At 38.4% G+C, this 19,922-nt stretch overlaps 3 protein-coding genes and 1 pseudogene across 3 annotated transcripts; all 4 read left to right on the top strand.

Annotated features, from left to right (window-relative positions):
- The first annotated feature begins 2,317 nt into the window (after positions 1 to 2,317).
- LOC108891588 (odorant receptor 131-2-like) lies at positions 2,318 to 3,251 on the top strand (annotated as a pseudogene).
- Positions 3,252 to 6,965: 3,714 nt separating this feature from the next.
- Positions 6,966 to 7,943, top strand: LOC108891587 (odorant receptor 131-2-like). The gene has a single exon (XM_018688771.1). The coding sequence runs from the start codon at positions 6,987 to 6,989 to the stop codon at positions 7,941 to 7,943; it is 957 nt and encodes a 318-aa protein (XP_018544287.1). The 5' UTR covers positions 6,966 to 6,986.
- Positions 7,944 to 11,636: 3,693 nt separating this feature from the next.
- Positions 11,637 to 12,614, top strand: LOC108891586 (odorant receptor 131-2-like). Its single transcript, XM_018688770.1, has one exon. The coding sequence runs from the start codon at positions 11,658 to 11,660 to the stop codon at positions 12,612 to 12,614; it is 957 nt and encodes a 318-aa protein (XP_018544286.1). The 5' UTR covers positions 11,637 to 11,657.
- Positions 12,615 to 15,601: 2,987 nt separating this feature from the next.
- LOC108891585 (odorant receptor 131-2-like) lies at positions 15,602 to 16,579 on the top strand. The gene has a single exon (XM_018688769.1). It carries the CDS (start codon positions 15,623 to 15,625, stop codon positions 16,577 to 16,579), a length of 957 nt encoding a protein of 318 aa, XP_018544285.1. The 5' UTR covers positions 15,602 to 15,622.
- Positions 16,580 to 19,922: the final 3,343 nt, after the last annotated feature.

The raw sequence follows: 19,922 nt of genomic DNA, 5'->3' as shown, positions 1-19,922 counted from the left end.
TGTTCAATCACTTTCAACAGTCCTACAAAGGTTAGTAATCGTAAGAATTAAGAATGTTTTTTATGTGTTTATCTACATCCTCCCCAGATGTCTGAGTTCTCTTATCTATGGACTCAGAGATCAGACCATCAGACCCGTCCTCTTGTACCATCTATGCTGCCAAATGTCACTCAGCTGTTCCACCAAAGGTTGAGTCTCACCCTAAAATACAATTGGCTTAGTACTGCAATAGGTCAATTTTGTGCCTAAATTATTTATGGTCTGCAAAAAATGAAAAGATTTTATTTTTTTTAATTAAAAATTAGTATATGCTACAAAATGTTTGAAATATTTGTGATTACAATAAGCAAAAGGAATATAATGTTTGTGTACAGACATAATCTGTGGCTAATTTCATTGTATTTGAGTATATTTAACCCCACTACAATGGACACCCCAGCCCTGTTAAGCAACATTTTCTTCCGAGCAGCATTACAGAGTGTTTAATTTAAAATGCATCAGGCGTATCACAAGTATTTTTTAAAAAATCAAAGAGCATTTTCTGTACTTGATGATATTTCTGTCCTATATTCATACGGATATGATTCTAATAATATAATATGGCTTTGAATAACTGCACACTCTCTCACACGGTCTCTGCATTTAATGTACCTGCATCTGTGATGAAAATTTTCACTCTGTGAATGCACTGCACGTTTATGTGGATGTATTTGCTGGTCATTGCAATGAATAAAAATAAATGAGAAATACCTTTAAGCTAAATTTAATTTGAAAATGTGACAGTACTGTTTTGTCCAAAAATGTCATTATTATGTTTCTGCTCCATTTAAAATCTTGCACATTAAGAACTTTCAAAGAATGTTTCTCTATGATCTGCATGTAACAGCGGAGCAGGCCAAAACATACGTATGTGTAGTCACTATTCAGGCCTGGACATATTGATTATCATCTACTTTAATATCACAGCAAAGTAACATAATTGTACAGTTGCTCAGTTTATCTATGAAAATATAAGCTCAGCTTTTGGCCTTTAAGTCTCAACTTAAATCCAGTATTTAGGCATTCAAGTCTGAAGTAAGTCAAGTCTCAAAGCAGATGAGTCCAAGCTGACAAGCATTTACGTAACCTGTAAACAGGGTGACAGAAAGACACAGCTAACTTTCACGAGACTTGTTTGCAACAGACAAAAAACATGAAACCCAAAATTAGACAAGTACCAAAGAAAATATCCACACAAATATTATCAACAGATTTGAGAGTTATCTGGAAGCCTGAAGATGCAACTCAGTCAAGACAAACTAATTGAAAGAAGGGTTGCAAGAGATATTCAATTAAATAATTTGATATGGTGTGCACACTGAGAAAAGTTGAACGGATATGTGAGAAGTGTGGATGTAATTGAATTCACACCATGATTTTACAGGGGTTGTCATGGCATAAGACATTCAGGAATATATGCCTTAACAGCCAAGCAGTCATTTTCAAAAGCTGTTACTGAAAAAGGTCCACAGGGCAACACAAACAAGACACTAAGAATGTGCACTGCTCTCATCACCTGAATAATTTCACATATAGCAGACATTATGAACTCAAACATTACATTTTTTTGTAGTCTTTGTAGTTGGTCTTGTTCTTTTTTTTAGAGTTATTAAAGAACAACATTGTGTAAATGTGCAAAAATACAGGTAACCAAACTGCTCCTTTGTCACATCTTCAGCATACGAATCACTGTCATGACTAAACAATGGTATTCCAGTTTGTACTAGCGCTGGTACAGTATACCTCAGCCATAAGTTCACTTCAGCCTGAAACAAATCTAACATGAATTAAAAAGCGTAGACCTGGGCAGACATGACATTTTTTTCTTTATACTTTCAGGCCCAAATTTAGTACAATCACAATTACAATACCAAAATTAATATCACATTTAACTAGGACAAGCACTGTTCTCATTCCCAAATGATGGGGTTGTGACACAGACTAAACTATTGGGTGTTCACAAAGTGTCATGTAAAGTGGCGGAGGACTAAGTTAATAAAAAGCATATGAGGACAGGTAAACCACTGCAGACCAGCTCTGCTCACATGGAAACAAGCACAACCTCTAACCTGCCAACAGGGAAAAAATGTATGTGAATAACTTCTCTTTAGCATGTGAACAAAAGAGGCTTCTGTATTTATAAAATGACATGTCTTCATTGTTTTAGGAATGCAAACTACACAAAAATTGTCAAGCTTTTGTGTTCCAATTACATGAACAGGTTCATATATATTTTTTGTCTTCAATACTTAAAATGTCATATGCAAACCAATCTCAGACTCTCACATCACTGGACAACAGTATCAGGGATTACTGGAAAGAGTCTTGTTTTCCACTCTGATTGGAATGCCATGCTGTGTGTTTTCTCTTCATCAATGGGACATGCTTTCACCCTGAGGAGTAAACAGTGTTTCGTGAGACCTCCCGGTTACATTCTCCTGTACAACCTCCTTTTTGCAGACCACTGCTCAGCTGGCATTGAGCCAGTTACTGTATATAATTAGCTTCTTGTAGAATAATGTTAACTTATCCTGTGTGTGGTGTTCTTGTTATGTTCACAGTTCTCACCAATCAAATTTCTCCTCTCACACTAGTACTGATGTCTCTGGAGAGATAATGTAGCCTGTGTGCTACCCACTGAGGCACGCTACCATCATCACCATCAGAAACACAGGGGTGGCTATCATTGTGGTTTGGGCCATTAGTTTACTAAACGTCTTCACTCGAGTTCTTCTACTGTTAAATTTTCCATTTGAAGACCTGGTGAGCCTGCAGACGACAGATGTTTGCTCAAGCACAACTATGTTGCTTGAGCCAATAACTGATCATTATGACAAAGCCTACACTTACTTTCTGTTTGTATCAGCTACTGTGGCGATCATTTCCTCCTATACTGGTGTGATGGTAGCAGCCAGGTCAGCCTCCACTGACAAAGCTTCAGCTCATAAGGCTCGTAACACACTGCTGCTGCATCTGGTGCAGCTGGGTCTCAGTCTCCTCTCAACTATGCACAACTCTATTATTCAGTCACTTTCAACAGTCCTACAAAGGTTAGTAATTGTACGTATCAAGACTGTTTTTTATGTGTTTATCTACATCCTCCCCAGATGTCTGAGTTCTCTTATCTATGGACTCAGAGATCAGACATCAGACCCGTCCTCTTGTACCATCTATGCTGCCGAATGTCACTCAGCTGTTCCACCAAAGGTTGAGATCTCAACCAAAGTACAATGGTCTTAGTTTTGCAACTGAACACTTTTTTGCCTTTATTATTCATGGTCACATTTTGAATTAAATATTATATACAAGAAAATGTTTGAAATGTTTGAGATTGCAATAAGCAAGAGGAATATAATATTTGTGAACATACATGACCAATGGCTCATTTCATTATACTTAAGTATAGTCAAGCCGAGTACATTCGAGTCCCCAGCCCTGTTGCACCACATTTTCTTTTCAGCAGCATTTCAAGGCAGATAAATCAAAACACCTCATACACATATCACAGATTCTATTTGAAAAGAATTAAGGAGAATTTCCTATAATTAATGATATTTCTCTTCTATATTAATACTGATATTAGTAAAATAATAAGGCTTTGATTAGTAACTGTACTCTCTCCCTCTTTCTCTGCTTTTTGCTGTACATGCATCTGCGATGAAAACTACATTTACACTGTGATTGCACTGCGCATTTATGTTTATATTTTGCTGGTCATGTAATGCAGAAAAATAAATGACATTTGAAGTTTTGAGTTGAATTAATTGAAATAATGTGGTCAAAATTCTTTTTTTTTTTACATTGAAATTGCATGAGGCAGGAAAAACGCTACTAAAGAAAGAGTGTTTTTACTCAATGAAATCTTTATTCCAAGAAGAAATTATAGTCCAACAAACAATTCTCCTAAACAAAGCCCTTGAAGTTGAAGTAACAGAAACCAGAACAAAAAAGATATGCAAGGCAGCAGAGCCCAAGGCTCAAAGTCAAATCAAATTAACAAACCAGAGCTAGAGTTCTCATCGTAAGTGCAGTTTGGATTCTTTTAGACACAATACAAATGTTATCACCGCCATTACAATGTTTACAATGAGCTTTGTTATTTCTTAGTTCGAAGCAGCTTGGTTTTCTCCATTAAATTTCAACTGGGCCTTATAGTAAAATCATTCTATTGCCTTAAGACATATTACACAATTTGGTTGGTATTCCACGTGATCGACAATGTTCTTGGTTATCAATAAGCAATCATTGATTAATTATGACCATCCCTGATCATTCAGGCCTGCACACGTTGATTATAACATACTTTAATACTACAGAATACCAGAGAATTTTCAGCATTTTGAACAAAATATATGCTCAGGGTTTGGCCTTCAAGTCTCGAGTCAAATCCAGTCTTTGTGGTAGAATTTTTCAGTGGACATGTGATGTGCTCAAAGTATGAAGATGTTTAGAGGTGTATTGAAATTAGCCTCTGACAAATAAGCAATGCAGCAAGCTGATGAATAGTACTGAGAATATGAAAACTATATTATTAAGATTCACTATATGATTCAGAGAAAGAATGATGATGATATGTAATGATGATGTGTGTCAAAGGTCACCATATGAAATAGTTGGTAGTGTTCACTACATGCAAAGTATATCATGTGAGATGAGCATATGTGTGTGTGAAGAAGACATATAATACCTTTAAAGGAGACAGGCCCAAGAAACTGCCCAGTAACATTTTGGGGTAGAGCTAATGGTGTAATTTGATAAGATGACCAAGGATGGCCTATAAGCTTAAATAATGTTCTAATGGTGTGATGTTGCAAGCCAATGAAATCATCAAATAGGCGTGGAAAACCATAGCCCTGAGAGGTATATAAGAAGGACATAAACTATTGTTCTTCAGAGTACTTCTGGTGTAGCATGAATGCACTGTCAACTGATCTCTGGTCTTTTTTGCTGGCATAAAAACTCTGCTGCCTTGAACGCTGACTCTTCCTGATGATTTTTGAAGACCTACAAGTGGGGTTTTTTTAGCATCTAAACAAGGCTAAATACTCAGATCTTGGCCACTGTATTATGGGACCTTGGTCAAGTCACAACATCTTTGATTATTTAAGTCACAAGTAAACATTAAACTCAAAGTACCAAACAAAACATCCATACAAACGTGACTAACAAATTTCAGACTTATGAAGCTTAAGGACACCAATCAATCATGAGAGACTTATCAAAAGAAGGGTTTAAAGAGTTATTCAATTAATTCATTTGATAAGAGAAACTGAAGGAGATATGTGGGGAGTATGAACGCAATGCAACTCTCACCATCATTTTACAGGGGTTTCATGGCATAAGACAGACAGTACAGGAATATCTCCCCTTAAGGCCAAGCAGGACTAGAGGATAACTGATACTGAAAAAGTATCACAGGGCAGCACAACCAAGAGACTAATGTACACTGCTCTCATTACCTGAATAATTTCACATTTAGCAAACATAAACTGAAAAGGACTACATTTTTTGTAGCTTTTGTAGTTGTTGTTAATCATCTTAAGAGTTATTAAAGGACAACTTTGTGTAAATGTGCAAAAAAACAAAAACAAAACAGGTAACCTAGGTGTCCCAATGTCGCACCTGTAGCATGAGAATAACTGAAAATATGTCTTCATTGTGTTAAAAATGCAAATTGCACAAAAACTGTTGTGCTTTTCTGTTTCAATTACATCAACACATTTATATTTATTTTTGGTCTTAAGTGCTTCTCTAAAATGTCAAATGCAAACCAATCTCAGACTCTCAACATCACTGGACAGCAGTATCAAGGATTACTGGAAAGAGTCTTGTTTTCCACTCTGACTGGACTCTAGCTGTGTGCTACCCAGTGAGGCACGCTACCATCATCACCATCAGAAACACAGGGGTGGCTATCATTGTGGTTTGGGCCATTAGCTTACTAGATGTCCTCACTCCAAGTTCTGTTACTGTTAAAGTTTCCATTTGAAGACCTGGAGAGCCTGGTTATTGGAAAAATTGAAGAGATACATGAGAAGAGTGGATGCAATTCGACTCATATCATCATTTTACAGGGGCTGTCACTGCATAAGACAAAGAGGAATATATGCCCTAACCAAGCACTACTACTGAACAGCTGGTATTAATGATAGTGATGAAGTCCACTGGGCAGCACAAACACGAAAGTAAGAATGTGCACTGCTCTAATCACCTGAATAATTTCACATATAGCATACATAATGAATTCAAAAGATAACATTTTTTATTGTTGTTGCTCTTTTTAAGGTATCAAAAGACCTGTGTAAACACACAAACAAACTGGCAACCAAGTTGCACCTGTGTCACACCATTAGCGTGATAATCACGGAAAATGTTTCTTTATGACTTAACAAATCTATTCCAGTTTGTACATGATACAGTATACCACAGTCTTCAGTTTATCATAGCCTAAACTAAAAAGAATAGACCAGCGTAGACATGACAAGATTACTAATGGCATTTTTTGTTTATACTTTCAGGGCCACATCTAGTATTATCAAAAGAAAATTGCAATAAAAAATTACACCACTACAACTTTGAAGATTGCTTTTCTTATTCCCAGTACTGGGGATATGACATAGACAGACTATTGGGTGTTCATGTAGTGTCCTGTGAAGTGGGTGGGAAGACTAAGTTAATATAGAGTATGTGAGGACAGGTAAACACTGCAGACCAGCTCTGCTCACATGGAAACAAGCACAACCTCTAACCTGCTAATGGTCAGCACAGGGAAAATCTATGTAAATAACTTTCTGTTTTGCATGTGAACATTAACAGGCATCTGTACTCTAAAGATGACATGTCTTCATTGTTTTAGAAATGTAATCTGCAGAAAAAATATTGTGCTATTGTGTTTCAGTTACATCAACAGGTTCATATTTATTTTTGGTCTTAAGTGCTTCTCTAAAATGTCATATGCAAACCAATCTCAGACTCTCAACATCACTGGACAACAGTATCAGGGATTACTGGAAAGAGTCTTGTTTTCCACTCTGATTGGAATGCCATGCTGTGTGTTTCTCTTCATTAATGGGATCATGTTATTCACCCTGAGGAGTAAACCAGTGTTTCGTGAGACCTCCCGTTACATTCTCCTGTACAACCTCCTTTTTGCAGACACTGTTCAGCTGGCACTGGGCCAGTTACTGTACCTACTGGCTGTTTGTAGAATAATGTTGACATATCCTGTGTGTGGAGTTCTATCCATGCTTGCTGTTCTCACCAATGATATCTCTCCTCTCACACTAGTACTGATGTCTCTGGAGAGATATGTAGCTGTGTGCTACCCACTGAGGCACGCTACCATCATCACCATCAGAAACACAGGGGTGGCTATCATTGTGGTTTGGGCCATTAGTTTACTAAACGTCTTCACTCGAGTTCTTTTACTGTTAAATTATCCATTTGAAGACCTGGAGAGCCTGGTTATGACAGATGTTTGCTCTGACATTGCTATGTTGCTTGAGCCAATAACTGATCTTTATGACAAAGCCTACACTTACTTTCTGTTTGTATCAGCTACTGTGGCGATCATTTCCTCCTACATTGGTGTGATGGTAGCAGCCAGGTCAGCCTCCACTGACAAAGCTTCAGCTCATAAGGTTCGTAACACACTGCTGCTGCATCTGGTGCAGCTGGGTCTCAGTCTCTCCTCAACTATGCACACTTCTATTGTTCAGTCACTTTCAACAGTCCTACAAAGGTTAGTAATTGTACGTATCAAGACTGTTTTTTATGTGTTTATCTACATCCTCCCCAGATGTCTGAGTTCTCTTATCTATGGACTCAGAGATCAGACCATCAGACCCGTCCTCTTGTACCATCTATGCTGCCGAATGTCACTCAGCTGTTCCACCAAAGGTTGAGATCTCACCCTAAAGTTCAATTGGTTTAGTATTGCTACAGGACATAATTTTTGTCTTAAGTATTTTTTAGTCTGCAAAATACAACTGCATTTGTTCTGGGTGAAATCCACAGTAACAAATGATGTTGGAGAGAATGTTATGATTTGATATTCTTCAATAGTAATTTTCATACTAATTTTGAGTAATTCGCATACAAAAATTTCTTAATCAACTTGGTAACGTACTCTTGTTTGAATCATCTTAATTGAATCTTAAAGTCAATGAATAATAGTGATTTGAGTAATGGTAATTAGTGAGCATAGAATGCTCAAAGGGGGAAACTGTATTGGAAATTCTCAAATGATTCATGATAATTGTGATTTATTAATGATCTGTATTAATAATCTGTACTTGTACAATTGTGCCTTATAAAATATCATATGCTCAGTACTTTTCCACATCAATAAGCTCACAGGGCACCTCGCCCCATCAAGGACGGGGCCTGATACAGGGCTGCATAGCTGTGTAATCTCTGACGCTTTTCTCTCAGAGCTGCACTGTTGTGTCGTCTTCAGAAGATGTTTTCCTTTTCGTCTCCAGACGTAACCTTGTTTCTTTTCCATTTAACCTGTAATCTATTGTACTCAGTACTCATTGTGCGTCTCATGCTTGAGGAGTATAGTGGGTCCGTTTGCAAATGTAAACCTACAGAAAGACAACCGTTGACTCTGTGCTTTACTGATTCCCATAACAGCCCCTTTAACCTTTTCAACAGTTTTTGTACAGCAGGCGGTTCATGAACCTTAAAGTTTGTTGTCATGATTTAAATGTAACCACAGTAACACTTCTCTCACAAGCCCCTCATGCTGGGTATTCTCAATTCATGAAGACAGTCAGAGGTGAGAGATCCAAATCAGAGGTGCAAGGATAAGCAGCCCTCCTGCACAAAATTGTAGGTCTCTTCCTGTAATTCCTTTTGATATTAGTATTGCCAAAATTGCAAGTCACTGCCAGAAACATAAATCCCTGCATAAAAAAATATGCTAGGCATCTCAGGGAAACAGCTAAAGGGCTGAGCTGGTGTGGAGCAGGAAACCTAAGGTTGTTGGGGCAGAGAACTGCAGAGCCGATGAGAAAGCGACAATGGCCAGATGCTTCCTTCAAGGGGCTCTGACCTTCTACACACACATGGAAGTGGCAAAAAAGGCTTCTATTGTTCAATCACTTTCAACAGTCCTACAAAGGTTAGTAATTGGACGTATCAAGACTGTTTTTTATGTGTTTATCTACATCCTCCCCAGATGTCTGAGTTCTCTTATCTATGGACTCAGAGATCAGACCATCAGACCCGTCCTCTTGTACCATCTATGCTGCCGAATGTCACTCAGCTGTTCCACCAAAGGTTGAGGTTTCACCCTAAAGTACAATTGGTTTGCTACAGGACACATTTTCTGAAGCATAATTATTTATGGTCTGCAAAATTCAACAACTTTTTGGAAAATTGAATCAGAATCAGACTTACTGCCAATTAAGTTTTCACATATGAGGAATCTAATTGTTTGTGATAAGCAATAGGTGGGTCCAATATGTGGATGTTTTGCTGGTCAATGCAATTCTAAATTGCAGAGAAAACAGGTTTATGGTAAGTTAAACTTAATAATGAGGTAGTAATGCACATTTTGTTCAAGCAAGTTTTCAAAGAAATGTCTCTGTATGTTATACATGTAACAAGAACACTCACAGTGGAAAGAATAATTGAGAAAATTATGCTGATAACGTGTAGTGATCATTCAGTCCTGCACACATTGATTATCAACTACTTTAATACCACAGCAAAAGAATAATTTTACAGTTGCTCAGCGTATCTAACAAAATATAAGCTCAGCTTTTGGCCTTCAACTCTCAAGTCACAATAGTCTTCAGTTATTCAAGTCTCAAGTAAGTCTCAAAATAGACATATTCGAGTCAACATTAATTATTGATGTATCCTGCTAACAAAGTGATTGGCTGACTGCCAAGAGATGCATTTTCAATAGACAAACATTAAACCAAAACTCAAACAAGTACGTAAGAAAACATCCATACAAACCTGACCAAAAAATTTGAGTCTTGTCTTGAACCTTAAAGATACAAGTCAATTCCAAGAGGCTAATCAAAAGACGAGTATAAAGAGATATTTCATTAATTAATTTCACATAGTGTGCACACCATGAAAAGTTGAAGAGATATGTCAGAAGTGTGAATGTGACTCGGGTCATCATCACATTATCATTTTGCCTAGGGCATATAGTAATATATCCCTCTAACAGCCAAGCTGGTTACTGGGCAGCATGTGCTGATGAAACTGGAGGTGGACTATGGTAGAAGTGGGCCACACTGATATGAGACTGAAAGAACAGCTAACAGCAGCAGAGGCACAAACAGTTTCCTAAATCTATAAGGAAAAAAAATGACTGGCTTGCAGAAGATAAAATCTGGTTACAGTACAAACTATGAACACCCTAAATCTGTTCATTAAGTTTGAAGCAGGAAAAAAATGAATTGGGCTGCAATCCGAAATCACTCACTCATTCACTAACCCCTACTCACTATCTAGAGGATTCTCTGCAGAGGACTGTACAGTGAATTAGTCAGCAAAATGTTGAAACACTTTCGGACACTACTCAGCTTGTTTTTTCTGCGCTGCTATGTTATTGTTGTCACACAATAAAAATGTGCTAGATCAACATCGGCTGGTGGACCTTCAATAACAAATACTTTCTGCTTGTCTCTGACTTTCATTAAATCAAATTTGAGGCACATGATGAATTTCTTGCTCAGCATTACAACTTTTAATTTCATGTTTTATTTGTCTTACTCTAGCTTATATTTTTTTCTATTCTTTTAACTCCTTAATAACTACATTTAATTGTACTTAAATGGCCACTGATGTGTTTATTTTCCACTCTGTCTTAATGCTTTTCAAGTATTATGTGAAAAGCACTTTAAATTGCCATGTTGTTGAAATGTGCAATACAAGTAAACCTGCCTGGCGGCCATTTGTGTTGTGATACTGCTCGGACTCTCTCTCCTCCCACCATTTTTCGCTCTCTCACAGTAAATAGTGTTTCATTGTTTTTTTGGAACAGTGACAATAAAGTCCTATTCCTAAACCAATGTATTATGGTATATATTTCTTGGTTACTGACCACAGGCTGTGCACTACTTTTCTCAATGCATTGAGGGACTATTGTGTACTATGAGTTCACAAGATAGGGTATAGTCATTCTCACTATACATTCAGACATCAATAAAAAATGGCAAACATGTATATTGCACTATATAGTGATTAGTGAATGATTTCGGAAACAGCCACGGGCCATATTTAGCGTTATTAAAACAAGAAATATAACGACACAAAAATAATAAATAATATGACTCACACCAAACCATGGGGTGTTCACACTGTGTCATGTGAAGTGGGTGGGGAGACTAAGATAATATAAAGTATGTGAGGACAGATATACTCTGCAGACCAGATCTGCTCACATGGAATCAAGCACAACTTCTAACAGTCAACAAAGGGAAAATGCATGTAAATAATTTTCTTTTTTGCAGGTGAACATACATTTGTACTTTAAAATGACATGTCTTCACTGTTTTAGGAATGCAAACTGTACAAAACTTGTTACACTTTTGTGTTTCAATTACATCAACAGGTTCATATTTATTTTTGGTCTTAAGTGCTTCTCTAAAATGTCATATGCAAACCAATCTCAGACTCTCAACATCACTGGACAACAGTATCAGGGATTACTGGAAAGAGTCTTGTTTTCCACTCTGATTGGAATGCCATGCTGTGTGTTTCTCTTCATCAATGGGACCATGCTTTTCACCCTGAGGAGTAAACCAGTGTTTCGTGAGACCTCCCGTTACATTCTCCTGTACAACCTCCTTTTTGCAGACACTGTTCAGCTGGCACTGGGCCAGTTACTGTACCTACTGGCTGTTTGTAGAATAATGTTGACATATCCTGTGTGTGGAGTTCTATCCATGCTTGCTGTTCTCACCAATGATATCTCTCCTCTCACACTAGTACTGATGTCTCTGGAGAGATATGTAGCTGTGTGCTACCCACTGAGGCACGCTACCATCATCACCATCAGAAACACAGGGGTGGCTATCATTGTGGTTTGGGCCATTAGTTTACTAAATATCCTCACTCAAGTTCTTTTACTGTTAAATTATCCATTTGAAGACCTGGAGAGCCTGGTTATGACAGATGTTTGCTCTGACATTGCTATGTTGCTTGAGCCAATAACTGATCTTTATGACAAAGCCTACACTTACTTTCTGTTTGTATCAGCTACTGTGGCGATCATTTCCTCCTACATTGGTGTGATGGTAGCAGCCAGGTCAGCCTCCACTGACAAAGCTTCAGCTCGTAAGGCTCGTAACACACTGCTGCTGCATCTGGTGCAGCTGGGTCTCAGTCTCCTCTCAACTATGCACAACTCTATTGTTCAATCACTTTCAACAGTCCTACAAAGGTTAGTAATTGGACGTATCAAGACTGTTTTTTATGTCTTTATCTACATCCTCCCCAGATGTCTGAGTTCTCTTATCTATGGACTCAGAGATCAGACCATCAGACCCGTCCTCTTGTACCATCTATGCTGCCGAATGTCACTCAGCTGTTCCACCAAAGGGTGAGGTTTCACCCTAAAGTACAATTGGCTTAGTACTGCAATAGGTCTTTTTTTTTGGTTCAGTTTTTTGTTAGCCAAAAACAACTGCATTTCCATGTTAAATAAAAAAGTACTACATGCTAGTTTTTTTTTATTGTTTGTGGTAAGCAAAAGGAATATAACGTGTGTGTGCATACATAATCACGGCTCATTTAACTGCATTTAAAAGTATTGAACCTCACAATAATGGAGTTTGTTGCATAATATTTTCTTTTCAGCAGCATTATATAGCATATATTTCAGTACATAATAAAAAAACACATCACACATAGTATTTGAAAAAAAGAAACATTTGCTATAGTTAATGATATTTAAGTTTTATATACATAATGATACTAGTAATTTTTATTCTCAGTGTGAATGCACTTCTCAATTAAATCTGGATGTTTTGCTGGTCATTGCAATGCAGAATATAAGAAAAAAAATGTTTTATGGTAAGTTAAATTTAATAACTAGGTGGTAATGCAGGTTGTGTTCAAACTAGTGATTATTTTTTATCTGCTACATTTAAAATCTTGCACATTGAGAACTTTCAAAGAAATGTTTCTCTATGTTATGCATGTAACAACACTCACAGGGACCGCAGCAGAACCAGTTTCTTAAGTCTGTCTTAAGTCTACGATGACTGTTTTGCAGAAGATGTGATAAAATCTGGTTGCAGTACAAAGTCTGAATACCCTAAATCTGTTGATTGAGTTTGAAGAAGGAAAAAAACAAAACAGAGGAAAATTCAAAGGTAGTGCTCCCGAATGAACCATAGCTAAGCTTCATATATTCCCACGGTAAAATCTGGATATCTTTTATGTCTTGCCTGATAGAATTTAGTTAATGTCGGTAAGGTATGGGGGAGAGGGATTCCAACCATCCAACATGCAATCTGACACACCTTTAATTCCACTTTATTATTACTGTTATCATAATTTAATCATAACCATAACAACCCAACCTCTCTCACATGCCCATCTTGGTGGGTATTTCTCGATGCGACAATCAAAGGGCTAACAGGTCCAAATCAAAGGTGCAAGGATAAGCAGGCCTGGTGACATTTGATTCTTTCCAATTTCCCTCTTCATGACCTGCAAGTCGCAAGCATGCAACTATGGCAAAGGCAAGTTCCCTTTGGAGGCCAAATAGGAGGGTGAAGACAGAGAAAGCAAATTCCCTCAGGAAGAAGGCTGGAGGATGATCAGACAGACAGAGCCTCACTGGAGGCTGACTTGGTCGGCACTGTAGGTAGGATCATTCTGGAGGTTTCAGGATGGAGTTGAGAGCATGAAAGGCAGACCTCTGGTGTGCTGAGCAGAGGGTGGTCAGCTGGAGATCTGGCTGGGTGTCAGAAAAGATGGCCACAAATGATGTGGGGGGTCAGACTATGTATCAAAAGGAACTGTAACAGGAGATCTGGAGCTGATGTCAGCCAAGTTTCAAAAAAGAGGAGTTTGTTGGACCACTGACGGGACACGAGGAGATGTCAGCCAGCTCAGGTAAAAGTTTGGAAACAGGAAAGACGCTGACTGGGACCCTCGATGCTGGAGTTGGCAAGATGTCACCTGGGGGAGTGGACTCAGGAGAAAATGATGGCAAGAGCCCCTGACTTAGGAACAGACAAAACACCAGCAGGATCTCAAGAATTGAAAACACACTAAGAGGGATCCATGACTTTGAAATAGAGAGAAAGTCACTTGAGTCCCCCTATGTGGGAACAGGCAGAACACCAACCAACAGGCAGGGGTAGGGCAGCCAAGTCAAGGCCCAAGCTGGGCACTGATCATGGTGCTGGGCAGTTGCTGGACTGGTAGCTGGGAACTTGGGGTGTAGGCTCGGGCTTGTTAGGTAACTGACCCTCTGTGGACCGGGGCAGCTTGGGGAATGGATGTTTCCATGACCCACAGTTCTCTCTAGGGGTGCCAGCCCCTAGTGTCCCCCAGAAAGGGAACAGGACATAGGCTGGGGCAGTCAACTCAGGAACACACTCAGAAAAGACAAGACCGAGGGATGGCTTGGGAGTCAGGGGTGTCCACAAAGTTCTGCAGCCAGTCAGGTAGCAAATTCTTTAACCAAGTATTTTTTTACACTTCCCTGCTTGTCCATCTCTATGCAGCCTCCCAACAAATGCCTCTGTTACTGTTACTGTTGTTGTTCATGAGGTATTAAAATACAACATTGTATACACGCACAAAAAACTACCAAGCTGACTCCATGACACAGCTTTAGTATGAGAATCACAAAAAAATGTATCTTTATGACTTTATGTCAGTTCAATTCAGTTTTATTAAATAGCACCAAATCACAACAAAAGTCATCTCAAGGCACTTTTCATATAGAGCAGGTCTAGACCATACTCTTTAAAATAGGTATTTACAGAGAGAGACCCAACAAATCCCACTTAAGACTTAGACTTAACAATACTATATCTCTTTGTACTGGCCCTGATACAGTATACCTCAGCCTTAAGTTCACTGCAACCAAAACTCAGATGAATAGAGCTAAAGAGTTTATCGTTTTAATAATCAACATAATCCTGGGCAGACATGTCCACATGGTTACTACTGACACTTTTTGTTTATGCTTTTCAGGGCCACATTTAGTACAATCAAAACAAGAAATGTGACAACTCAAAAATAATGAATATTAATAAAACACAGGTCAGACTATTGGGTGTTCATGTAGTGTCATGTAAAGTGGGTGGGAAGACTAAGTTAATATAGAGTATGTGAGGACAGGTAAACACTGCAGACCAGCTCTGCTCACATGGAAACAAGCACAACCTCTAACCTGCTAATGGTCAGCACAGGGAAAATGTATGTGGCTAATTTTCTGTTTTGCATGTGAACATTAACAGGCATCTGTACTCTAAAGATGACATGTCTTCATTGTGTTAGGAATGCAAATTGCACAAAAACTATTGTGCTTTTATGTTTCAATTACATCAACGGGTTCATATTTATTTTTGGTCTTAAGTGCTTCTCTAAAATGTCATATGCAAACCAATCTCAGACTCTCAACATCACTGGACAACAGTATCAGGGATTACTGGAAAGAGTCTTGTTTTCCACTCTGATTGGAATGCCATGCTGTGTGTTTCTCTTCATCAATGGGACCATGTTATTCACCCTGAGGAGTAAACCAGTGTTTCGTGAGACCTCCCGTTACATTCTTCTGTATAACCTCCTTTTTGCAGACACTGTTCAGCTGGCACTGAGCCAGTTACTGTATATATTTGCTTCTTGTAGAATAATGTTAACTTATCCTGTGTGTGGTGTTCTTGTTATGTTCACTAAGCTCTCAAATGATATCTCTCCTCTCACACTAGTACTGATGTCTCTGGAGAGATATGTAGCTGTGTGCTACCCACTGAGGCACGCTACCATCATCACCATCAGAAACACAGGGGTGGCTATCATTGTGGTTTGGGCCATTAGCTTACTAAATGTCTTCACTCGAGTTCTTCTACTGTTAAATTTTCCATTTGAAGACCTGGTGAGCCTGCAGACGACAGATGTTTGCTCAAGCACAACTATGTTGCTTGAGCCAATCACTAATAATTACGATAAAGCCTACACTTACTTTCTGTTTGTATCAGCTACTGTGGTGATCATTTCCTCCTATACTGGTGTGATGGTAGCAGCCAGGTCAGCCTCCACTGACAAAGCTTCAGCTCATAAGGTTCGTAACACACTGCTGCTGCATCTGGTGCAGCTGGGTCTCAGTCTCCTCTCAACTATGCACAACTCTATTATTCAGTCACTTTCAACAGTCCTACAAAGGTTAGTAATCGTAAGAATTAAGACTGTTTTTTATGTGTTTATCTACATCCTCCCCAGATGTCTGAGTTCTCTTATCTATGGACTCAGAGATCAGACCATCAGACCCGTCCTCTTGTACCATCTATGCTGCCGAATGTCACTCAGCTGTTCCACCAAAGGTTGAGGTCTCAACTAAATTTGACTTACTAATGCTACAGAACACATTTTTGCCTTATTTATTTATGGCCAGCAGAACACAACTGCTTTTACATTGTGATGTTTGTATGTACAGTGGTGAGAAAAAGTATGTGAACCTTTTGGAATTTCATGATTTTCTGCATTGTCCTGTTGCATCACCCAACTTCTACAGCATTTCAGCTGATGTACAGACATTCTCACATTATCCTGAAGAATTTTTTGATACGCTTGGGAATTTATCTTCCCCTCAATGATTGCAAGCTGGACAGGCCCTGATGCAGCAAAGCAGGCCCAAATCAGGATGTTTCCTCCACCATACTTTACGGTTGGGATGATGTTTTCACGATGATGTGCAGTGCCCTTTTTACACCAGATGTAGTGCTGCATGTTCTTTCCAAATAGTTCAATCTTAGTTTCATCAGTCCACAAAACATTTTGCCAATACCATTGTGGACTGTCAATGTGCTCTTTCACAAACTTCAGGCATGCAGCAATGTTCTTTTTAGTAAGCCAGCGGATTCCTTTGTGGTGTCCTGCCATAGACACCCTGCTTGTTCAATGATTTATGTACTGTAGACTCATGAACACAGATGTTAGCCAGCTCCAATGATGCCTTCAAATTTTGGCTGTCACTTGAGGTTGTTTCTTTACCTCACTGATGAGTCTTCGTTGTGCTCTTGAGGTCATTTTGACTGGGCACCCACTTCTCGGTAGAGTAGTCACAGTCCCAAAGAGTCTCCATTTGTAGATTGGTTGCCTAACTGTAGACTGCGTGAATTTCTAAAGTCTTTGAAATGACTATATAACCCTTTCCAGCTTTATGTAAATCAACGATTCTTGATCGTAGATCCTCTGAAAGCTCTTTTTTGGCAAGGCATGGCTCACATAAGCGTATTCTTCTTGTGCAGAGTAAACTCAAAAGGTTTGAGTGGTTTTTATCAGTCAGTAGCTCCAGTCCACACCTCCAAACTCATTTTCTTAACAAGACTCCAGGTATGCTAACACCTGACTCCAATTAGCTTTTTTGAGGTCATTAATTCAAGGGTTCACATACTTTTTCCACGCACTATGAGGTTTTTATGGTTGCTCTCAATAAAAACATGAAAGGTCAGAATTTTTTTGTGTTATTATTTAGGCACATTATATTTGTCAATACCCTTGACTTAGATGAAGATCAGATCACATTTTATGACAAATTCATGCAAAAAACCATGAAATTCCAAAAGGTTCACATACGTTTTCTTGCCACTGTATAAGTAATCCATGCCACCCATAACTGTATTTAAATGTTTAATCCCCGTATAATGGAGTCCACAGCCCTGTTGCAAATGTCTTCTGTTGAGCAGGGCAGGTAACACCACAGGAATGTGTCATTCCCATCACACATAGAACTTAAAAACAGAGAATTTAGTACTACTACTACTACTAGTACTACTATTTTTCTCTCTCTGTGTATTTGCTACAAGGGGCCTGTGCTGAAAATGTTTTTTATTTTTCTTGCCAGCATGAATGCACCGCAAGTTTATGTGGAAGTTTTGCTGGTCATTGCAATAGAGAGAAAGCAACAAGAGATGCAAGACATGGCACACCAGCACACACAGGGAGCAGGCCAAAACATTCATATTGTATATGGTAATATGTGTCTATCCACATAGTATTTAGCAGCATTCAGGCCTCTACACAAGTATCAACTATATTCACACCACAGCAATACAATATACATTTATGGTTGCTCAGCATTGTTGACAGAAGAGTGACATAACCCTAACCCGTTTTTAAAAGCCACTACTGAACATCACTTACCTTTGACTAGTGCAACCCAGTTTAGTGAATCACTACTTTAAATCCAGCTAGTAGTTACTAGGAAACTTTACACACAAACTAAACATAATATTTTAGCAACCACAGATTCACAGGAGAGAAAGTGTTCCAGTAAAATTCCTGAATATCACACACTGAAATGCAAACTGTCATTTTCCACTATTATTTGACAGCTACCGTACAGGCAGACAGGAAAGGCAGGAGAGAAAGCAAGGAATGACATGCAGCAAAGCTGGGGCCTCATCACAGAAGAATATCCTAACTGCTTGTCCTGCCTTTATTCGCGTTTCAAAGATAGGAAAAATCCTATCTTCCTATTACAGCGGCAACCCCTAAACTTGTGGCCGTGTTTCTATCTCAAACCTCCTATCTTAATAAATCCTTGCTATGACTGTAATTCTATTTCTCTATCAGCAATCATTCTGTCATACCCGTAACTTTGATTAGGCTGTTTGAGATGGACAAATCAGCGGCTCTCACAGCATAATATCCACTGCTCTCTCTTCTTACTGCAGCACCACATTACAGATAGCTTGTCTGACCTCTATAAGTTTGTGTGAGATGCCAAGGCTGTGATGTTAAAGACAGATCCGCAATCACAAGCAGTCACACTCAGCAAAAAAAAAAAAAGTGCATTTGTGATCTGTATGTCCAGCCAGACGTAGATTGATATCTTAGCAGTCAATATATACATGTTAATACATGGTCTGGGAAATTTAGAACATCATCAAACGATATCAGTCGACTTTCACAATCATTATACTTTTGTATTAGCATACAGACCTAATAAGAGTGTTTCCGAACTCTATCCTAAGATACGACAGGATTTTCTCCTAATTGTAGTCAGGAAACATGTTTCTGTGACACCAAAAATCATTAGTCATCCTACACTGACATAAGACAGGATTTCAGACTTAGGAAGTTTCTGTAATGAGGCCCAAGGACTCAGCCATGACGTGGTATGAGCTCTACCAGGTGGAGCAACCAGGATGTCCCAGATACGACTTGGTTTCATACAAATGGACTGACAGCTTGTCATACCCAAGCTTGTTATACACACACACACACACACACACACACACACACACACACATATATGTGTGTGTGTGTGGTGTGTGTATATATCACATGATAAATATGGATTATGTTTTTTTATATGAGGCTTCAATCAACAATGATTCAACATGATTTACAACCTAAAATCTTTGTGAATACTTAATTTTTCATTTTATTCTCTGTTATAGATGAAAAGTAACTATTTCTCCTTGGGAAATTGCTATTAAATAATTAACAGATGAATGAATGAATGAATAGTGTTATTAATATTATTAATTATTAAATATTATTTGTTAATATTAATTTTAATATTAGGTAATTGATTTAATTTAATAATATTATTAAATCATGTCCATAATATTTGTTCATATACAATCCTTTTTCTAGTTTAGTTTTCTACCGTTTGGATATGGCTTAGTGACTTTGTGCATTGAACTGTGTGCAGGTGGCCC

This window comes from Lates calcarifer, unplaced genomic scaffold (assembly GCF_001640805.2).
Source record: "Lates calcarifer isolate ASB-BC8 unplaced genomic scaffold, TLL_Latcal_v3 _unitig_2000_quiver_2383, whole genome shotgun sequence".
NCBI classification, from domain to species: domain Eukaryota; kingdom Metazoa; phylum Chordata; class Actinopteri; family Centropomidae; genus Lates; species Lates calcarifer.
Note: the sequence above shows the minus strand (reverse complement) of the source record. Positions and strands in the feature narration are given on the sequence as shown.